This window comes from Gymnoscopelus microlampas (genome assembly GCF_963454915.1).
Source record: "Gymnoscopelus microlampas genome assembly, chromosome: 8".
Lineage (NCBI taxonomy): Eukaryota > Metazoa > Chordata > Actinopteri > Myctophiformes > Myctophidae > Gymnoscopelus > Gymnoscopelus microlampas.
Genome location: NC_139945.1, coordinates 26,793,230 through 26,816,082, shown reverse-complemented (window position 1 = coordinate 26,816,082; position 22,853 = coordinate 26,793,230). Strand labels below are relative to the sequence as shown.

Below are 22,853 nucleotides of genomic sequence, written 5' to 3'. Positions count from 1 at the left end.
GTTACTAATTACTTTGCAGATATAAATTATTATGTTATAAAACATACATTAACCACTTTAGCCCTATTTTATACATAGGCTATTTGAAAATAGCCGATCTGAGATGGGCTATTTTCAAACATTTCAGTACTTTTACTTTTGGTACTTTAAGTAGCCTACATTTTGATACCAATACTTTTGGTCAGTCAGTACAGCCGATCAACGTAACCTAACATGCAGGCTCAGTGCTCACACTTTGGGGAATGATGTGTTAAAATCAGACTTCACACCCATATGTCTCAGAAATCCAGAAGAAGGTCTGTTTCCTTCTGCTGCCGTGTATTATTAAAAGTGGTGCATACTTGTTTGTGAGTGCTGATGACTTCATTTGCCGTTTGTGTAATGATTAAATAAATATGGGCATAAAACATTGCACTTTCTCCACTTTCCTTTTGGCTGCCCACTCTAACTACGTTATTATTTGTATGTACATTTGGACATGGGTGAGGCTGTCATGTACATTCCCAACCTAATTTGTGTTCCCAGTCTGGCCCTGCATACAAACATAATAGACACAAGGCATTAGGATCAGCATCCTAACCGACATCAAAACATTGAGTACTTAGAAAAGCGCTATTGATGGTAGATTTTCAATTTTCATATGTACAAGTGTTCTGCACCTTTTGGACAATGTTTCTTAAATATCCTACACTAGAATTTTCATTTTTTTCAACTTTGAGTTTTGAAATAGTCACTTTTGGTTTAAACGGCCATTTTGAATTTTGAAAATATCAAATATTGTCCATATAATTTACATTGATTAATATGGCAATTAATGCATTATGGGGATTGTGTAAATTACACAACATTTAGCAAGTGAGGTGAAGGCAAAAAGGTTAATTTTGTTGAAGTTACAAGCCATACGTTCTATGCCCGTTGTCTCCCTCTCCCGACGGAGAGAAGTCATTACAACAGATGTAAAAAACACAATGAAGACGCCTGTTTCAGACGAAAAACTACATTTCCCTACTGCCAGTAGTGAGACATGGACTACATTTCCCTACTGCCAGTAGTGAGACATGGACTACATTTCCCTACTGCCAGTAGTGAGACATGGACTGCATTTCCCTACTGCCAGTAGTGAGACATGGACTGCATTTCCCTACTGCCAGTAGTGAGACATGGAAAGGATATCCGGTGTGAGTGCTCCCCAGCGTTGCCATGTCCGCTTATTATAAGCGACTTTGGGCTTGTTTTTCTGTCAAGTCGCTTGCTTATTTGGGCTTGTTTATAAAGTGAGTGTAGATGTTTATTTGGGCTTGTTTCTAAAGTGTAGATGTTTATTTGGGCTTGTTTCCAAATGTTGTTTAAACCAGTGTTTCATTTTCAAGGACCCCCCAAATTAAAATATATTGCCAGGGACCCCCATACAAGATTTGTGTTGTTAAAATGTTTTTAAAAAATATATATATTTATTTTAACGTCTTCAAGATTTTTTTGAACATAGCAGGTCTACAAGCTCACAACAAGTAGATCTGCTATTTTCAAATAGCCATTGTAGGACTATCTATGTTTGAAGGGCGAAGATGTTTTCATAGACCGGATTGCTTGTTTCTCTCTCAAAACCTGGCAACACTGGTGCTCACCCCTAAAATGCTCGGTTGTTATTATTTAGTTCCTGAGAAGTCGCATAATAATTCAATAATGGATCATCGTTCTCCTTCAGCCTTTTAAACAGTCAGTTAAACTAGTCATGTGTTTGTTGAGATAAAAACGCAGTATATCCATATACTGTATATATGCACACATAAGGAGCTGTTTGTTGTTAGCATCTAGTGTCAGAGTGCTGAATGTAAACAATGAGATGGATGCCAGTGAAGGATCCCCGATGATCCATGGAAAAGAGCAGAGCAGAGCCAGGATAGAGAGGAGTGGGGTGAGTGTTAGCCCTTGAATGTCTGTGATCTTACATACATTTCATGTATTCCAAATACACAGTCATAGATCACCCTGGACGATGCGCTGTGTAGTGACGATCTGCGCGGCCGTAAAAGTGCTCTTATAGACCCCTTAACAGACGACGTCACACTGATAAGCACCAGTATGCGTGCAACCAGTATGCGCTCAATGAAACCCATTCTGTCAGGTCTCGCTAGGACGCGCCTCACTAGCCAACACACAAGAGGGGGTTGGGGTGTGCTGAAACCAGCGCACCCCGAAACAACAGGTTGAGAATTGATTGCATGAAACAATCACCTGTGCATCCAGTCTCAATGTTGGTAAACACATAATTGGTCTATAACTCCGTCTGTACTCACCCAATAATTAATTCCTAAGACTTGGAGTCAGATATTGTCCTCTAGTTTCATATCCATTTGAAAGTTCTGCCAGAAAACGCGTGTTTAGTCAAATATCACAGTCTAGTCTAGACGTCGAGATGAGAAGTCGCATGAAGACGCGCTCTCCGCGCTCCCGTTTGGAGACGCGCTCTCACGGCAACATATTTGCCAGTTTTTCACTGGATTTACTTTTCATTTTCATCCTTTCGTGGACGACGGATTCATTCCTAGAATACCCACAAAATCTACACCTGATGGAGACAGAAAAGGGTAATCCACGGGAAATGAAAAACGAAAAACACTCGGACTTCTACCTACTCGACACTACAGAAACAAAGCATCTGGGGTTCGCGGCTGGAGCTCTCCATACCCTCCTCGCCATGGACTCGACTAGAAAGTACGCGCCCCCGACAGGACGCATGGACCGAAGATTTTTAATCATCATTCTTCTTCTCCTGTCGGGTGATATCCACGTTAATCCAGGCCCAGTTACCACCAGGCAAACTTCTGCCCGTCTGGCGAGAGAGGCAAACTTGGCCAACGAAGCTAGCGCTGCTAACGTTGCTATCGTTGCCAGCGACAACGTCGCACAACAACAACAAACCCACGCCGCTAGCTCTCGTTCCCAACAAGCCAACGCACCCTCGGACTGCATCAACACCACAGCTGTACTCGCCGCTCCACGACGCGCGACGGAGAGACGCTGCGCAACGGAAGAAACCTATCCACGGACACTTCTGGCGGTTCCAGGCGGCACAAGGACCAGGATGGACCCCCGTGGACACAGACGAAGGCCCCCCTCAACCCCCCATCCCCCCATCCCCCAAGCCCCACAGCTGGTTGCTTACCACCGAGAACCAGACGATGCCCAACCCCCCACCCCCCCCCAACCCCCACAGATGGCCGCGCACAGCGAAACAGAGGCTTTGATGGACGCTAACACCTCAACACCCCCCTCCCCCCCCGATACTGCTTCTCTCTGTGGACTATCAGTGGACAGTCATCTTTTCATTGAACAAATGAAAAAATCGTTTGGCGTTGGCTTGCACATGATACACCTCAATGTGAATTCCCTTGTAGGAGACAAGCTAACACAAATCAAGCAGATGTTTTATGATGGTAAGGTTGACATTTTAACTTTCTCTGAAACGAAACTTGATCATACGATAGATGATACTGATATTGAGATTGAAAACTACAAACTTTTCAGAAAAGATAGAAACAGAAACGGGGGCGGCGTATGCATGTATGTACATAAAGACAATGTCTGCATCCTTCGTGAAGACCTGAATGATGCAGACATTGAAGCTGTGTGGGTCGAGATCATTTTTGAAAATGCTAAACCTGTGCTAGTCGGTACCATATACAGACCTCCTAACCAGACTGATTTCTATGATAGACTTGATGAATGTTTAGCTAAAGTGGACAATGAGGAGACAGTACTTCTTGGTGACTTTAACACTGACATGCTCCGTAAGGAAGCGTCAGTGTTTAAGTCATTCAGGGGGTTTTGTAATCGGCACTCACTCCACCAGCTGATCACTCAGCCCACAAGGCTGTGTGTTTCCACTCAAACTATCATAGATCTCATTCTAACAACGGACAAGGACAAAATCCTCAATAGTGGTGTTACTACCTGTGGCATATCTGATCATAACATGATCTTCTGCACCAGAAAGAAACGTAAACCTAAGACCGGTTACCACCAAACAGTCACGATCAGAGACCTCAAAAACTACAAGAGTGAGGACTTAGATCACAGACTGGAGGAACAGGATTGGTCCGACGTACTAAACAGCACACAGGTAGACGAATGTTGGCTTGGTTTCAAAACCAAATTCATTCAAATTTTGGACAGTGTGGCTCCCATGAAAACCATCAGGGTCAAAACCCGCTCGGTTCCATGGATGAATTCGGATATCCTTACTACCATGAAAGTCAGAGACAAAAAGTGTTCTGACTATCATAAAAGTAGGATCAAACTTGCCAAAAGCTTCAACAAAGGTCTCGAATCCCACGTAGCGAAACTCAAAAAAGAGAAAAACATGCTAAGAAACAAGGTTAATGGCATGCTGCTGTTAGCAGAAAAAAGCTACCTCGATGGCAAAATTGAGGAAAATCAAAACAAACCACGTGAGCTCTGGAAGCTATTCAACAACCTACTAGGCTGCAGCAAGAAATTGAAAACCAGGTTTACAAACATAAACCTCAAGGTGAATGACACTCTCATTTCATCCAAACGGGAAGTGAGTAAAATCCTCAACATATTCTTCACGACCGTGGCCTCAGAGTTAGTTGAAAAACTACCCCCTCACTCTGGGAGTCATGGTGGAGAGTATGTTGATTCATTTTACGATAAACAGGGTGTACGCAAAGATGATTTTAAACTCTCCCCTGTGTCAACAGATGAGGTGTTTAAAAAATTGAGTGCACTCCAACAACACAGAGCCACAGGTCCCGACAACATCCCCGCTAAATTTCTAAAAGACTCAGCCGCCTCCATTGCCCCAATCATTACCCACATAATAAACCTCTCCATCATACAGGGACGGGTCCCTAACGACTTCAAAAAAGCAAGAGTGACCCCTCTGTACAAAAAAGGAAACCAATTAGACCCTGGCAACTACCGCCCTATTTCTATTCTTAGCTCCATCTCGAAAGTCATGGAAAAAATAGTCTATGAACAGGTTGATAAGTACCTTGCCGAAAAAAATCTAATTTACGAATTCCAATCTGGTTTCAGAACAAACCACTCCACTGACACATGCCTTCTCTATTTGAACGACTCTATCAAACAAGATGTCGACAAGGGCAAATATTGCGGCATGGTCATGCTGGACCTCCAGAAGGCTTTTGACACCGTTAATCACCCAATTATGATCAATAAGCTCAAAGCAATAGGCTTTGATGACACGTCGGTGAACTGGATGAGATCCTACCTGGAGGGGAGGGAGCAAGTGGTGGAAGTAAACGGCACCCAGTCCCCTCCTCTCCCAGTGACTTGTGGTGTTCCTCAAGGAAGCATACTAGGACCACTACTGTTCCTGATATATGTGAATGATATGTCCTCAGCTTGCGACTGCAAACTGTTCCTGTTCGCAGATGACTCGGCTCTGCTGGTCTCGGACAGGGACAGGCTGCAGGTTGAGAAAACTCTCAGCACTGAACTCAACAAGATCTGCATCTGGCTCTCCGACAACAAACTCTCATTACACCTGGGTAAAACTGAATCCATCCTCTTTGGGTCCAACCCTAACCTTAGAAAGGCTGAGAGTTTCACGATCAAAGTGGGTGAAAATGTTATCACAAGAAAGGAGGAAATTACCTACCTGGGTTCCATCTTGGAGGCAAACCTCTCAGGTGACAAAAACGCTGAAAAGACGATCAAAAAGGTCCACAAAATAACACGGAGGATGTGGAGGCTTGTTCGTAAAGTCAGTAAGAATACTCTGAAGATTCTTATAGGGGCCCTCATACAAGGTCATTATGATTATGCATGCACTTCATGGTATCACAACACCTCCAAGGCCCTAAAAACAAGGCTCCAAACATCCCAAAACAAACTTGTAAGGCTACTTCTTGGCCTCAATTACAAAACCCATCTAACCCCTGATCATTTTGCTAGGCTTGGATGGCTTAGGGTTGAGGACAGAGTACAGCAACTTGCTATGGGCCTGGTCTTCAAGATACACCACAACATTGGGATCCCCCTGTATTTGTCAAAATACTTCCAAAATGTTAATCAAGTCCATGATCATAACACCAGAGGCAGCTCCACAAACCATGTTCAACCCAGATTTGGCACAACAAAGGGAATGAACTCTTTCTCATGCTATTCATCTAAAATGTGGAATGCCCTACCAAAAGGAGTAAAGGAGTGCAAAACCCTACTCACTTTCAAAAATGCCCTAAAGATACACCTTCAGGAGGCTGCAATTCAAAAATGGCCCCTGTCCAAGTCCTAACCTACCCCATGTCCTAACCTAACCCCCCCCCCCCTCTCTTTCTTTTTTGTACATATTTTTCACCCTTCATACCAGTAACCTGTAAACTGATTGTATGACATTCTGTATAGTAGTGTGTATATCTGTCTGTCTCTTATATGTCAACATGATTTGTGTGCATGGGGATCTCATCTTAAACAAGCTACGTGCTTAACTGAGCTATCCAGTTTAGTAGACCTTGTATTGCGAATTTGTACTTCCATGTACTGTTATGTACTGTCATGTACTGTTCTCATGTCTTACTAAATAAAGTACATCAATCAATCAATCAATCAATCTCCACTTTTCCACGAGCTGCATACGGACGACTTTCTGTACGGGCGAGGGGCCTGGAACGAGTGCAGGATATATATACTGAATATATCTAAACTTCCTTTAGGGCGCACACATGTTTGGGGCACACAGTTGGCAGGTGATGTGATTCATTACCCCGCACCAATCACAAGCACCTGTCAATTGTGTGCCCCATTCGTTTGTGCTTCCCTGTGTCAATTTGTGATGACGTTTGTGATGACAAGAGGATGTTTGGTATCTTTACTTCACTGGAGTATTTCCAATTTTCTGTACTTCTACTTCTACTCCACTACATCCCAGAGGCAAATATTGTACTTTTACTCCACTACAATTATTTGACAACTTTAGTTACTAATTACTTTGCAGATTTTGATTATCATTAAAAAACATGCATTAACCACTTCAGCCCTATATACATTTCGACCATTTGAAAATAGCAGTTTTCCACGTGTGTGTGTGTGTGTGTGTGTGTGTGTGTGTGTGTGTGTGTGTGTGTGTGTGGATATACATATCTTAATGCGTCTCCTGTGTGTTTCAGCCTTCTACAAGCAGCGTCCAGGGTCGAGGCTCATCCTTGTCACCGATGGAGTCTCTTAACACTCTGCCCAACTTTGAAACTGAGATAGAGACCGATGGACAAGGAAACTACTCTCTGTTCCCTGCGTTGGACAGCATGGCAGCTCTGTCAGGGACCTCAGAGACTCTGGAAAGGTGTTTCATTCAAAACAATGACTGTTCATTAGGGGTGTAACGATACATTTTAACAGCGACACGATACATGGTTGACGATACGATACATGGACGATATTGGTTCAATCATAGCAATACGATACAATGATTTAAAATCGATACAGTAACTATTTAGCCAAGTGTGGATAGAGCAGGTTTTTTAAGGAAAACATTTATTATTATGGATATAAATAAGTAAACACAGTGATTCTCTGGCAAATACATGGACATTGTATTTGAACACATATGGACAAACCCGCACCTTGACATGAACACAGAGATTACACACATTTATCCATAAACCAAGTGTAGTGATATGGAATGGAAAAGTAATTAAAGCACTCTTTCTCTTTTTTCTTCTTAAAATGGCTAAATACAACTCACAAGTACTTAGTATCGATAACATCGATTGTTTGCATTGCAAAACGATTCGATACGATACAAAGTCAAATGATACAATATTTTGCTGTTTGTATATCGATATAGTAGATTGTTGAAAAAAAAAACTATCCATATTTATTATAACATTCTCATTCCACATCCATGCCCAATAAATGCAAACAGCAGTGTAAAAAGTATTACTGTTTTATAAGACAATCATTCGTATTTCTTTCATATCAGACATGATTTTGTCAAAGTATTTTTACATTTAACAACATCGTTCAACTGTTGGTAAAGTATTTTTTTCTTATGGCAGATCTATTCTTTTTAAATGATGATATTATTTGAAATTCCTGTAAAGGATGTATGTGTTGATCCTGTACATGAAAAGCTCACCCACAGGGTTTGTGTCTCTACAGCATTTTAACTATTTTTCTGTTAGCAGCGAACCACAAAGTGATATTGCAGAGAAGCCAAACCTCACATGGCTCGATGCTGCTCAGGTACTGTAATGTTTCTTAAGAGTTTGCATTTGAGCACATTTTAATCCATTAACTCATTCACTGCCAGATTTATTTCTGGCTGTGTTTGCCCACTGCGGCAATTTCGTTTTTTTTTTTAACTTTTAACAGGTCACAAAAAATGTATATTCATTATGATCGCATGTCCAATCGTTTGTAAACAGACAGGGTATGTGTGTGCGACACCCAGACAACAAACATTCCGATCGTCTCGGAGCCCTTCTCATTCAGCCCAGTGTCTCATTCACTCTTGCTTTTAGCTGATTCATTGGTTGATTTTTAAGTCCTCACAGTACTACCTATTTAATGTTGTTTTATGCTTTTGCTTTTATCTTATTTTATTTTTTTTGCTTTATTGTTAAATTGGTTGTAACTGTATTTGTATTCTTGCTCTGTAAAGCACTTTGCGCTGAATTTCATGTCATGAAAGGTGCTATACAAATAAAGTTTATTATTATTATTATTATTCAACAACATATTTTGAGATTTTGACATGGAAAAGTTGGAACACCACTGATATAGCAACATACTGTTGGGATTTAGAAAACATTTTTAGATATGTATTTGGCCGTGGGCCCCCATCTCAAAGGGTTTTGTTCCAGGGACCCCGGACCCCCCCCCCCCCCCCGTTTATCAAAAATAGCAGATCTACAAGCTCATAGCGCGGCACTCGGTGCTATTTCTGAATAGCCAAAGTATAAAATATGGATAAAGTGGTTACACAGATGCGTTCACGGTTTGAATGGGGTAAGCACACTTTTTCCACTGGAAAGTGGAAAATGCTGCCCACCAGTACTCATATTTCTTTGTTTAGCTGTATGCTGTACTGTATGTGTATTTCTTTATTTATCAATTGAATGTGGTCTGATTCTGTGTAGAGAAGCAGATTACATTTATTACATAACAAGTGCTTTAATATATAAAAGGAAGCGTTCTTTTTCAAATGGTGTTAAAGGGTGAATTGTCCAAAGTGATACTGTATCTGTGACAACTCTTTTTTTTTTGTGGTATGTTTCTCCTTTTAGATCGTCTTGGAGGAAGCTGGGCGGCCGATGCACATTAAGGAGATCAAACAAAGAATCATCGACAGGGGCCTCGTTCAATCCAAGTACAGTCTTTTTAACTTGCAAAACTGCTAGATAGTGTTTCAATCAGAGAAACCTTTCACATTTTGCAGAAGAATAAGATGGTTCGACGGATGAGACATAGTGACTGATTCAAGGCGACCCTAATGGGTGGCTCCTCCCACATGGCATGTGACCATGTTTCTCGGACGTACGCGCACCAGCTTTTGCCAACGGGTCGTAGTAGTAACTTGACGACGCCCCCTTCTGTGCCGCGCGCGGAACTGCCTCTAACATGAGCGGATCGCGTTAAATAACTCCCAAACCCCTGCATCACCAGGTATCTCCGTGGCGTGCACCGTTAGGCGTCTTCTGACCCAGCGCCAGGGGTTCTTATTCCTCTCCCAACATTGTTATTTATCTTATCTAGTGTGTCGCAAATTATTTTATTGGGATTAAGGTTCAGGTATTATTTTATTGGCGTAAGGTTTAGGCATAGTTTTTGTCGCCCCCAGCAAGGCGGACCACTCGGCCCGCTTGGTGTTCAGTAGTAGCAAAAAACAGTTACAATGTCGGAGGCGCGCCGTCGGAAGCGCACCGTCTCTGGCGGGCATGAGCAACGAGACGCACCGCCGAGCGAGTCGCCGTGCCGAACGTTGCGAGGGCTGCTAGAGCCGACTTAGTGCCGTTCGAGTTATGTACCGATAGGGACAGAATCGTAAATTATGGACTTCTTGTACCATGAGTAATTGAGCTCTGCCACAAAACATAGTGGAGTTATACCACACGTGAGACGAATTTGCATAAGTATCTGTTTTGATGGAGAGTTTAGGAATCTTACACTCTTAATCAGTGGTTCTCAACCTTTTTCGGGATCAGGGCCCACATGAAAACTGCAAGACCGTTCTCGGCCCACCCATCTGACCACTGTAGTATTTCAGAGCATGTTTATTTTCAATCAATTGATAGTGTTCTGACTTGGATCAATGAAACTAACATAGTATACCTAAAGTTCTTCTTTATTGGTATCACAACTTTTACATTCATTTTTTTTTAAGTGTTAATGTTATATTATTCAAATCTTTAGTGTTCTGCCAATTACTTGGTGGCCCACTCGCAATATCCTCACGCCCCACCGGTGGGCCCCGGCCCACAGGTTGAGAAACACTGGTCTAAATTGAAATGCCTTTCAACCCGCCAAGGAAAAGGGGTGATGGTGTGTTGTGATACCGGATGTTATTACATTTAATAATACCTATAATGCTACCTGTTATTTTTCAAAAAATAGCAGATCTACAACATTTTTAACTCTGATCTGTGCCTGGAACAACATATTTTGAGATGGGGGAACTTACAATTTCTTGAATGTTTTAAATATTGACTTTATCCATCTGTTCTCCCTTGCAGTGCAAAGTCCAGCCTGGAAGCTGTGATGTACCGTGAGGTAAGACCAGTGATTGAGACGCTGTGTAACAGCACCCTCTGGTGTTTCTAGTATAGTCTATTGCACTTCAGCATTGCATTTGTTTCTTCAGTTGATCCATGTTTCATGATTGTTTTTAAATTATTATTTTCTTCATATTTTACTCATCCCGGTTCTTTTTCTTTATTTAACTCAGTGAAAGAGATGTAAAACATTTACCAATACACAGGATCTATTTTAATATAATCAATTGTGAACACTGATTTACTATTAGAAAGATGATGAGATCAGATGTGTCATTGCAGTTAACACGTGGGCATCTCCCATCTCCAGTGTTAAAGTGAATTACGTCCACAAGCCTGCCAGAAGCCCTAATAGTGCAATCGTCTCACTGTACCTATTCTGACATTAGACCATAATCTCACTTTGTAATTCAGTCTCAGTAACCCCCCAAAATGACCTTTTTTCTATCGATTAGTCACCCCATGGAGACTTGAATTCATGGATATTTTTTTGTTTTTGTCTCATTCCTAAGCCAATCATTTGATGACCGGCAGCGGTTCCGGTAGGAGACGCAAACAAATATAAAGTCTCCTTTGTGTCTCCTACCAGAACCGCTGCCTACCGGTCCGCTGGTCATCAAATTATTGGCTTAGGAATGCGACGAAAACTAAAAAATATCCATGAATTCAAGTCTCCATGGGGTGACTAAATTGATAGGAACATTTTTGGGGGGTTTTGAACTATCCCTTTAAGGCTTTGATGCACAAACCCTAAAACTGTACAAATCTATATACGTTTAGCTGGCTTCCAAGATTCAGTTCAGGTGTGCAGCGTTTAGTCAGCGTTTTCCCAACTCCATGCCCTGGCTTCAGTGTCCCGTTGTGTTTCAGACACAAAAAGGCAGCAGGAGATTCAAGAGGATTGAGAACAGAAATGGAGTCTTTGCACTGTTGGTGAGTTGTTGTCATTTAGGATTCCAAACAAAGTGAGGCACACAGGGATGTTTTGGGCAACTCTGCTGGACGGCACAGGGTCTTATGAATGACTTCAGCCTCAATTGTTGTTTTAAACCAGTGTTGATTTTGACAGCACATTTTGATTTAGTTTTAGTCATAGCCTTTTGAATCAAATTCCATTTAGTTTTAGTCATATTTTAGTCATCTGAAATGTTTTAGTTTTAGTCGACTAAATATCATACGATTTTAGTGGACTAAATCTACAGTTGATTTAGTTGACTAAAATGAATTTTGGCGGTGCCTTGATGGTGTCGTAATGCCTGATTTTAAACTTGGTTGCTAGCTGAAAATAGCCGATCTACAAGCCCACAACGCGTCGCAGCACGACACGTTGTGAGCTTGTAGATTGGCTGTTTAGATCGGCTATTGCGCATACACGCATAAAATGACTTGTCTTTCAGTTCTACTGGATCTCTTCTCCACTAGTCCCTCACTAACATTTTAGTCTAATTATTTATTTGTTGTTCGAAAAAAGGAAGTCGGCGAACATTTTCCGTCATAGTTTTAGTCGACAAAATCAACACGGCTTTAAACACGTTAAACATTTGAAAGCCAGGGAACATTTACAGAGAATTTGAACCCTGTTGCTCATGTTGTTGAGTGTTGCTGGGGGCATTGTCCATGTACAGTATATTTCCCCAAACTTTGCCTGTTGGTGTGTCACAGTCCACTGACTGGCTAATAATGAGGAATAATCCTCCGCATAGTTACAGTATTTTCTACAGATTAAACATAAGAACATGGTCAGAGATGCATTGATAGTAAGATAAGATAACTATTGATCCCAGAGGGGAAATTCGGGTGTCGTAGCAGCAACAACAATAAGCAAGAAACAAGATGCGTGCAGGTAAGATAAAACATCAAATAAAGATTGTTTTCTGTGAATGTCATAAGTTAATTTCTTTCTGTTATTCTCATATTTCTTATGCTCTAATTTAATTTTCTTATGCATCAAGGCATTCTTTTATATTTACCATCTTTCTCTGTACATGTTCTCATACTGTCACAAAGGAGGTGTCAGTGCTACTGTATTTGAATCAGCTTTCTCTCTTCAGCTGCTTCCTCTGTCTCTCCTTTCTGCTCGCTTCCTTTCCCCACTTTTTCCTCCTATCTCACTCTCACGCTGTCTCTCCTTAATTCTCTCCCCCATCGTCTCACCAGACGGATGAGGAGCGTCAGCAGTCCCTCGCAGCCTTCCCCACCCAGTCTTTCCTGGGCTCCCCTCCCCAGACCACCATCTCCAGCTCTGGCTCAGCCGCCTCCATGCCCGCCTTCCCCTCCCCCACCAGCTCCACCGAGCACAAGCCCAAGGTCAAGAAAGTCCAGCGCAAAAACCAGAATGAAAAATACAGACTGAAGTACCTCAGGCTGCGCAAAGCTGCAAGGGCAATGATATTTGTGAGTGATACTTGAAAGTTATTTTATATTGCTAATAAAATGCAATTTATTACATAGTAGTGAATTATTTTCTGTTTAGTATTTTGTACACAATGGATTTTTTAAAAATACTTTTTTTTTTTTTACCTTAACCCATTAAGACCGGGAACGCATCTGTGTAATTGTTTTTAGATGGCTATTCAAAAATAGCAGATATACAAGCTCATAGCGCTATGAGCTTGTAGATGTGCTATTTTTCGAAAAATCGTGAACATTTGTGCAAATCTTTGAATATAGTATATCTTTTTTATATCTAACATTTTTAACTAAAATCTTTGCTTCTGGGGGTCCCTGGAACAAAATACTTTGAGAAGGGAGGTTGGTGGACAAATACATATCATTTTGGGGGTCCTTGACATGAAAAAGTTTGAGAACCACTGATATTATAGCAACATAAGTTTTTTCAAAAAACTGTTAGGATTTAGAAGACATTTGTAGAATCCCCAGAAGCAAAGATTTGAGTTACAAATGTTCGCTTTGAAAAATATATATTTAAGATTTGCACAAATGTTCATGATTTAAAAGAAATAGCAGATCTACAAGCTCATAGCTGTGAGCTTGTATATCTGCTATTTTTGAATAGCCAAAGCATAAGATAATGGTTAAAAAATAAAATGACAGATGCTTTCCCGGTCTTAATGGGTTAAGAAATGTTCTTGCTACCGTATCATGACTTTGAATGTTCAAAATGTCATGTCTTGTCTGTAATAAATTGCCCACAGGAAAATGCAGCCCTCTGTGATGAAGTTGCTCACCTGGAGGAGAAGTTTGTTAGAGCAAAGGAAGAACGCAGGTGAGAATATTATTACAATTATTGATTATGCAATACAATAGGGAGCTCCTGCGAAGCAATTTGACTCTTCATTCCAGTCATGCTGATAATTTCCACAAAGCATTTAAATGTCAGAAAATCTATATTTGAATACAAAGACAATGATTATAGTGCTTGTTATGTTGTTTGTTTTTTGTTACATACAAGTATGCAATATACATGGTTTAAGGGCCTCCAAAGCGCCCTCAAGTGCCCCCAGATGGGTGTTTTTTTAGAAGAGTGTCTTGCATTTTTAGCTGGCAAAAAAAAATGTTTTGGTTGGACATACAGTATGGCCTTAGTGCTAGGGCTAGGCAAGTGTGATCTTCCATTGAGAAGGCAGGTTGAACTTGGTACCACAAGACCCTCGTCACAAGAGCCCAATTTAGAGGCCTGCTTACAGTGAGGCTTTATTGCTTGTTCCTTTAAAAAAAAAGCACATTTTAAGTTCATACTCAGGGGCGGCCATAGCTGAGTGGTTAGTGAGCCCGCCTAGGGAGCCAGAGGCCCTGGTTGCCCCAGGTTCGATTCCAGGCCAGGTCAGCATATGTGTCGATGAAATGAAATTTGTCCCTGAGCAAGACTCTTAACCCCTAATTGCTCACAGGTTCTCATTGGAAACAAGACCGCAAGGACTTTCATGAACGACCTGTTAAAAGGAATTATCCTTATCCTCACATACTGATTTCCAGATTTTTGCTGAAGTCATTGCTGCAATACCAGTCTGTGTCAGAGGGGGAGCTGTTGCCTACTCCCAGCACCAGTTCTCACCAACCTGTGCCAGTGGTGGCCTTAAGCTCTGGACCCTCTGGGACTTGTGTCCTCTCCGTGGATCAGAACCTGGTTTCAGGGGTGCCAACGCTTGAAGAGGGGCTTCAGAAGAAACCCAAGAAGGAAAGGAGAGAACGAGGCAAGGAGAACGGAAAGGAGGAGGGTGAGTTTATTTTACATTTTGATCCACGCAACATAAATAAGACTTAAGTACATTGTCAGAAGAAAGGAGATACAGTGGCTAATTTAGATTTCATTATGCTACTATGTTGCTTGCCGACAACAACTCACTCATAACTAACCGTTTTTATGATAATTAAATTGATTGTCAGCAAGTGACATGGTCATATACAATTAAATAAAAATGAGGCTTTATGATGCAAAACTCAAGTGCTAAGAACAGAAAGTCCAATATTTTCCCGTTATCATTTCATGTGGTGTTCCTTCAGCTCCAAAGAAGATGTCCAAGAAGAGAAAGCTAACGGATGGTTCTCGTAAGCTGGTGCAGCCCATCGTTCTGGACTCGTCTGGCCGTCCTGTCTTTCCTATCGTACTGGGAGGACTAACCGTCTACAGCTTAGGAGAGGTCAGTGTCTCAGCTCTGACATAAGCATCTGTGTGTCATTTTTAGATTTTTTTGGCTATTCAAAAATAGCCAAAAAACGTATCACGGCACTGAGTGCCGCGCTATGAGCTTGTAGATCTGCTATTTCTTTTTTAAAGAAATCGTGAAAATGTGTTAAAATCTTTGAATATATGTATACATTTTTAACTCAAATCTTTGCTTCTGGGGGTCCCTGGAACAAAATATTTTCAGATGGGGGTCCGCGGCCAAATACATGTCATTTTGGGAGGTCCTTGACATGAACAAGTTTAAGAACCACTGATATTATAGCAACATAACATAAGTATATACAAAGATTTGCAAAAATGTTTGCAAAAATGCTGCACTCTGTGCCGCGCTATAAGCTTGTAGATCTGCTATTTTTGAAAAGCCAAAGAAATATAAAAATGACACACAGTGTGCGTTCCCGGTCTTAATGGGTTAATAACATTAGAATCAAGAAACGTCCATAGCTGTAGATATGTGTGCTATTCTATTGTGCTAAACATCCAGAACTTTACATCATAACGTCTGTGAAAGGTTAACCGAGAGAACATCATTTCCTTCATACTAGTTGTGTTTGAGGGTGAACTTCATTTTGTCAGACGCAGGATCTTCCATGGTTTTCTTTACTTAATTGAACATTTTAATGTTGAATGTTTATCTCATCATGACACATACTTCTTTTGCTTGCACAAATAAATAAACACTATGATTTAAGTCATTTAGACCTGAGGCCAATTTTAAAAACGCCTTCTAAATCCTTTACAGAAAATCTTCTATTTTTTATTCAACAAATTAAAATAAATTCCTGTTGCTACATACATAGCTACATCTAAAATGACACAGATGCTTTCCCGGTTCTTAAAGGTATAACAACGTATGTGCTTTCCCGAGCTTAACCCATTAAGACTGGGAACACATCTGTGTAACTACTATACTTTGGCTATTCAAAAATCATGAAAATGTGTGCAAATCTTTGCATATATATACATTTAATTTGTATCTCAAATCTTTGCTTCTGGGGGTAGTCCGCGGCCAAATACATGACATTTTTGGGTCCTTGACATGAAAAAGTTTGAGAACCACTGATGTAGCAGCATAAGTGTTTCAGAAAACTGTTAGGATTTAGAAGACATTTGTAGAATGGGCCTCAGGTCTTAGTGGGTTAATGGGTTAACACCATAGAATTAAAAAATAATAGAGAGGGCACCGGCTATCCCCTCCCATTCACTTCCATTGAGTTGCTCACCCAGCGCATGGGCCGAAATCACCCCTTCTTCCGGGTTGTGAAATGTGATGGGCGGGGCCTATTTGGGGCCACTGTGACACGTTTCTGTGTCGCGTTTTGCGTCACCTCGGTGCGCAGCCCCGTGCGCAAGCTCGTGAGTCGATGCCCATTGGTCGAAACCGTTTTCGCTCGTTCATGTAAAGTGGCGCCAGCTGCAGTACCTATTCGCCAGCATGTCCAATGCGCTTCAATGCCACCACTGGGTTCTGGGGGCTTGGTTAACACACTTGCCATTGTTGTCCAGATCATCATAGACAGAATGCTGTTCCATGACCAGTGTGCCATCTATCCAGTCGGCTTCTGCAGCACACGTGTCTTTGCCAGCATGAAGAACCCAGACCAGCAGTGCCTCTACACCTGCCAGATCAAGGATGGGGGGGCTGGGCCACAGGTATACACATACCGTACACCATTGGTTCTCAAAGTGGGGTCCGGGGACCCCCAGGGGTCCTTGGGGGGCTACCAGGGGGTCCCCAGCAAAATGAGTTAATATAAAGCGTCACATTTTTCCATCTTTTATACTATGGCTATTCAAAATAGATATAGATATAATAACACCCATAGGTCAAGCAGATAAATATAATAATATAATGTGCATTTGTCACAACGGCAATTGGACACTGCATTCATGATTTGATGCATTTTGTTCCAAAAATGTGTTTTGCTAAATTAGACCTGCTTGTGCCAATGTGAAAAGGGTGGCATTTCTTCCTTGGCCTAGTGGGAATGCGCATGTGAAATTTCACGGAAAGCGCATGCTGCGTTCATAATTTGAGGCATTTTGTTCAAAACGGACCAATCCTGCAAACTTTGGATTAGCTGTTCACAGACAGAAGGACGGACGGACGGAGAGGGTGCAAAACATACTCTCTCGCCATGCCTTTCGGCCTGGCGGAGACAAAAATAGATTTTAGTCATTTGCTACTGTATTGAAAAGAGGATACGAGAAAACACAGTATAGTAAAAAATAGAAAAAAAAACATTTGTCTTTAAAAAATTGTGAACCTAGTATCGTGATTCGAATCGTATCGTGAGTTGAGTGAATCGTTAAAGGCCTACTGTAGATACACAATCAATTTCACAATCTCGCAGGGTAGGGTAATACATATTTAAATCCTACAGCTTTTTGTGTGTGCTTGGTTTGAAACTATTTGCATAAACGTATGTCCACAGTTTGAGATCGTGCCAGAGGAGGACCCTCAGAATGCTATCGTTGCCTCGTCCGCTCTGACGTGCCACTCTGATCTACTGAAGGCCATTGCATCTGTCAGGTACTGCCTTAGTTCACCTCACAGATGACTGTACATTGTCACACTATAGAGCAGCGATATTCAACTGGCTAGTTACACATTTCTTAACAGTTTCTGGTTAAACCATGAACTTTTTTTTTTGTTTGTCTTGTGGCCCCCGACTTAAAGTCATTTTACAATTTTGGCCCCCTGCCTAATCTAGTAGAATACCCCTGCTATAGAGAGTCTTAAGTAGTTTTTGAGAAATTGATTAAAGGTATAGTTCACCCCCAAAAGGACTTTTTTTCTATCGATCAGTCACCCCATGGAGACTTGAATTCATGGATATTTATTTGTTTTTGTCTCATTCCTATAAGCCAATCATTTGATGACCGGCTGCGGTTCCGATAGGAGACACAAAGGCTGCAGTTACATGGACATCATGTATTCCTTCAGAATGAACTCATTCCGAATAGAGGAATCTGTTCCACTCACCTGTTTACATGGGACCTGAATAAAAGTATTCCTCGTTTACATGACCCAAAGCATTCATTCGGAATATAACCTTTGACATAGCAGATCAATAGCAGATCTACAAGCTCATTGCGCGGCACAGTATGTATCTGCTATTGATCTACAAGCTGTAGATCTGCTACAAGCTGTAGATCTGCTACAAGCTGTAGATCTGCTATTTTTTAATAGCCAAAGTATAAGATTAAAGTGGTTAAAATAAAAAATGACAGATGCTTTCCCGGTCTTAATGGGTTAACCAAATACCTTTTATCTCCTTGTTTATGTGACAACCCACAATATTTTACCCACGTCTGAATGGAAGGTATATACCAGAGCCTGAAAAACATAATTAGTGCAACAGTGTTCCATTTTCTGAAGTGTTTTGGAAACGGAGTCCTAGGCTGATTGATCCAGCCTCAAGTAATGAATAACTTTAGAGAGAAGTGAAGACCAATCATCTGGCACCCGAGGCAAATAAAGACAGTTGTTGCATTAATAGGAAAGACACTTTACTGCTCCAGGTCTCCTTCTAATTGATTCCAGGTCTGACAGGTTTGACCGTGTTACAGTACATTCCATTTAGCTTAAAGCATTTTAAGCGAACATTAGTGAGGAATGCAAGGTGAAAATGAAAGTATCTCACATCTTACAGGCCTTTTTTTGTTTTTGTTCAACACCTGTTACTTCCAGGACCAAGCCTGTGAGCCCCATCGTGCCTTCAGGAGCAGACTTCTTTGGGTTTTCTCACCCCACCATCCAAAACCTCATCCAGAGCTGTCCCGGAGCACGGAAATGCAGCAAGTAAGTTGCATTATTCTCAGTGTGGTTACATAAACTATTGTATAATAAAGTATAGACATGTTTACAAGCAAGAATTAATCCTAATTCAAATGACATGAATTCTTTGTGCCGTCACCATAGCTACCAGTGGATTCGTTTTGAGGTCTGTCGTCCTGGTGACGGACAAGTCCCTCACAGTCTATCAGAAGACGATGCCTCGGTCAACTTTGAGGCCTACCAGAGACACCAGGACTTCCACATGGAAAGTGTGAAGACAGATCACAGCATTACAGGTTGGTCAGATATTAGATCTGTGTATTATTATGGATAATATACTTTTAACCACACGTTTGTTTTTTCCTACATCATCTGTTGTGTATACTCAAAGATGGCTGGGCAATATATCAAGGATTTTGGACATCGTAAAGTGTTTTTTAAAAGCATTTTCTGAAAGTATTTCCAATTTCCAATACTTTTACTTCTACTCCACTACATTTATTTGAACACTTTAGTTATAGTACGTATAGTATGTACTTTTACTCAAGTAAATTTTGAATTCCGTACTTTTTTTTGTAACAGAGTATTTCTATACTGCAGTATTTATACTTTTACATAAGTAAAAACTGTGAGTACTTTTTCCACCACTGCGTATCGCTAGAGGTATTAGGTCAAAGATAGTGATATTTGACTTTGTTGGGCAGTATACTGAGATCATAATAACTTTGAACCACGTTCAGCTGTAAACCTGAGGCTCTACTTTCTCCAGGACCAAAGTCCCAGTCTCCTGGCTCCTCTCATCAACACCCTCTGACATCTCCCAACATGAAGCCTTCTACCTCCTACTTCAGCTCCTGAGCTTCTGATCCACACAAACCTGAAGCGTCTTGTCAAGTTTTCTCTTTTTCACAGGACTTCATTCTAACATCTCATGTTTTTGTAAATCTTAAAAAAAACAGTGACCAATACAGTATATGGGTTGTTTAAAAAATAAAAAAAAGCCTTTTAAGTTATATAATTATTTAATTGATTTGTTTGCTTAAACCAAGCTCATGGATGCGATGTCATTGAGAAGCAGTGTGAGCGTGGCTAACGCCCGATATATACTTGGTTGTGCTCTGTGTCGCACATCGAAAATAGCTGATCTACAAGCTTACAACGCATCTCGCTGTGATGCGTTGTGAGCTTGTAGATCGGCAGCTTTTCAGTGCACGAGACAGACGCGCAAGTATAAATCACCCTTATCGCTAATATACTGGATGTGGCTGGAGAGCTATCCTTTTGCTTTACTTCTGTTTTAAACCCTCAGCTGACAATTCTATACTGAAACTTGAATTCTGTTATTGTTGTTGTCCAACCTCTGAATGTGATTGTCTTTAATTAAGTCAACTAACTGTGTGAAACAAACTCCAATGCAGTGGTAGACAGTAAAGAATATTAAGAAAAATATGTATGAATTAACCAAACATGTTGATGGAAAATGTATAACTGTTACAAACATTTCTGTGTTGAAACCATGGAAACAACAAGCACACAGCGTGAGGAAGTGACGCAACCACTCGGTCAACTCATTAAGGGACACTGGTATGGGACACAGATTATTACGGGGTCAATAATGTTGTGCCACACTGTTGTCAGACTAATAGTGCGCATGCAGCAGGGAACGGTGTTGTTACCGTACCTTAATGAGCCCCCAGAGAGCTGTGTGGACGCACTGTTTGTTTCCTAGAGAGCCTTGGAGAGCAGCGTGTTGGACAAGTGGACACACAGGAGACTCTACAGCCCCACCCCCAGAGGCCAATTAAAAGCAGTTTAGCCAGGGGTCACTGGGGTCTCAGTGACTGTTATTTATTTGTTTTCTCAGGACCAGCAGCGTACAATAAAACAACTATCAATAGATTTAAAAAATGAGCATAAAAAACCCAAAGTGCATTTAATTAAAACTGAGCAGCATGAAAAAGTAGCATCCAGCATTTATCAAAACAAGATAACATGGCAGCATGATATACTGTACAGCCAGGCAGAACAGTGAAAGTGCATTTATTGGGGCATAGAGTTCATCTGTCTAACAGCCCCTGGGTTGAAGCTGCACCCATTCAATCCAGGAACGCATCTGTGTCACTTTAGATTTCTTTGGCTATTAAAGAAATAGTAGATATACAAGCTCATAGTAGATCTGCTATTTTTGAAGATGTACTATACTTTTGTATATATAAATGTTTAACTCAAATCTTTGCTTCTGGGGGTCCCTGGAACAAAATATTTTGAGCTGGGGGGGGGGGGGGGGGTCCGTGGCCAAATACATATCATTTTGGGTGGTCCTTGACATAACATAAGTTTTAGAAAAAATAAAAACTGTTAGGATTTAGAGGACATTTGTAGAATCCCCAGAAGCAAAGATTTGAATTACAAATGTTCGCTTTATAATATATCCCAAGATGTGCACAAATTTTCACCATTTTTTTGCGCTTTGAGCTTGTATATCTGTTATTTTTTAATAGCCAAAGAAATCTAAAATGACACAGATGCTTTCCCGGTTTGAATGGGTTAAAGGCATAGTTCACCCAAAAAAATATTTTTTTTCTATCAATTAGTCACCCCATGGAGACTTGAATTCATGGATATTTTTTTTGTTTTTGTTGCATTCCTAAACCAATAATTTGATGACCAGTGGACCAGTTGGCAGCGGTTCCGGTAGGAGCCACAAAGGAGACTCTTTGTGTCTCCTACCGGAACCGCTGCCGGTCATCAAATTATTGGCCTAGGAATGTGACAAAAACAAAACAATATCCATGAATTCAAGTCTCCATGGGGTGACTAATCGATAGAAATGAAAAGAACCAATGTCATTTTTGGGGTGAACTATCCCTTTAAGCCTAACAGTTCTAGCTTTGATGCACCGCAGCCTCTTGCCCGAGGGGAGTGGGTCAAACCGCTCATGGGCCGGGTGAGCCACACTGCTCCTGCACCTGCTGACGTATAATGTCCTCAATGGAAGGAGGACTGTGGGTGATCTAGACCAGTGGTTCTCAACCTGGGGGTCCCTAAATGATTTGCGGGGGTGGGGGGGTCACAGTGAAGTGACAATTTAAGGACTTTTAAGACCTTTTTAACACCTAAAAAAAGAAGAAGAAAGAAAGCATTACTGCATCAAAAGGCATTATATTATACTATAAAACTGGTCAAACATTGCCCAAATTGTCAAATAATATAAGAAAGAGGCAACAATTGTAAAAAATAGCCGATCTACAAGCTCACAACGCCTCGCAACAGATCTGCTATTTTACTGCCTACTAAGAAACTCTTTCTAAATAACTTTCTTATTTTGTGGTGTCAAGCAAAGCAAATATAAATAACAACACATGTGAACAAGTAACCAAGACGTACTGTATCTGCATGGTAAACTATCATCTGTCAAAAGGTCACACGTAGGGATACAAGGAGAGAGAGAGGAGTACTAGGGGTTGAGGTGGAGTCTGAAGACTCTCTGAAGAGGAGAGTCTTCAGACAGACAGATTGCGAGGCGTTGTACTTGTAGATCTGCTATTTCCACAATATTTATCTGTGTAACTGAGTCAAACTAAATGTAATGCCTCAACTCCTATATTCCAAGTGCTTGTCAGGGTGGGGGGGTCCCTAGTTCAAATATGATTATTTTGGTGGGTCG

At 41.1% G+C, this 22,853-nt stretch overlaps 1 protein-coding gene across 2 annotated transcripts; it reads left to right on the top strand.

The window, feature by feature from the left end:
* The first annotated feature begins 1,665 nt into the window (after positions 1-1,665).
* On the top strand, positions 1,666-20,490 carry tbrg1 (transforming growth factor beta regulator 1). 2 transcript variants are annotated; one of them, XM_084064924.1, is made up of 15 exons: positions 1,666-1,915; positions 7,155-7,327; positions 8,172-8,229; positions 9,273-9,355; positions 10,719-10,755; positions 11,628-11,690; positions 12,915-13,151; positions 13,913-13,983; positions 14,694-14,935; positions 15,222-15,358; positions 16,912-17,058; positions 17,841-17,938; positions 19,100-19,210; positions 19,331-19,482; positions 19,956-20,490. In XM_084064924.1, exons 1-15 carry the CDS (start codon positions 1,844-1,846, stop codon positions 20,042-20,044), a joined length of 1,770 nt encoding a protein of 589 aa, XP_083921050.1. In that variant the 5' UTR covers positions 1,666-1,843; the 3' UTR covers positions 20,045-20,490. The 2 variants fall into 2 exon arrangements, with proteins under 2 accessions (XP_083921050.1, XP_083921049.1); XM_084064923.1 differs by having other exon boundaries at positions 8,169-8,229.
* Positions 20,491-22,853: the final 2,363 nt, after the last annotated feature.

Bases quoted from the DNA above. Each gene is read 5' to 3' on its own strand.
- tbrg1 (XM_084064923.1), top strand. From the start codon at position 1,844: ATGGATGCCAGTGAAGGATCCCCGATGATCCATGGAAAAGAGCAGAGC. The intron at 11,691-12,914 runs GTGAGTTGTTGT...TCGTCTCACCAG, and splicing joins ATGGAGTCTTTGCACTGTTG to ACGGATGAGGAGCGTCAGCA. The intron at 13,984-14,693 runs GTGAGAATATTA...ACTGATTTCCAG, and splicing joins AGAGCAAAGGAAGAACGCAG to ATTTTTGCTGAAGTCATTGC.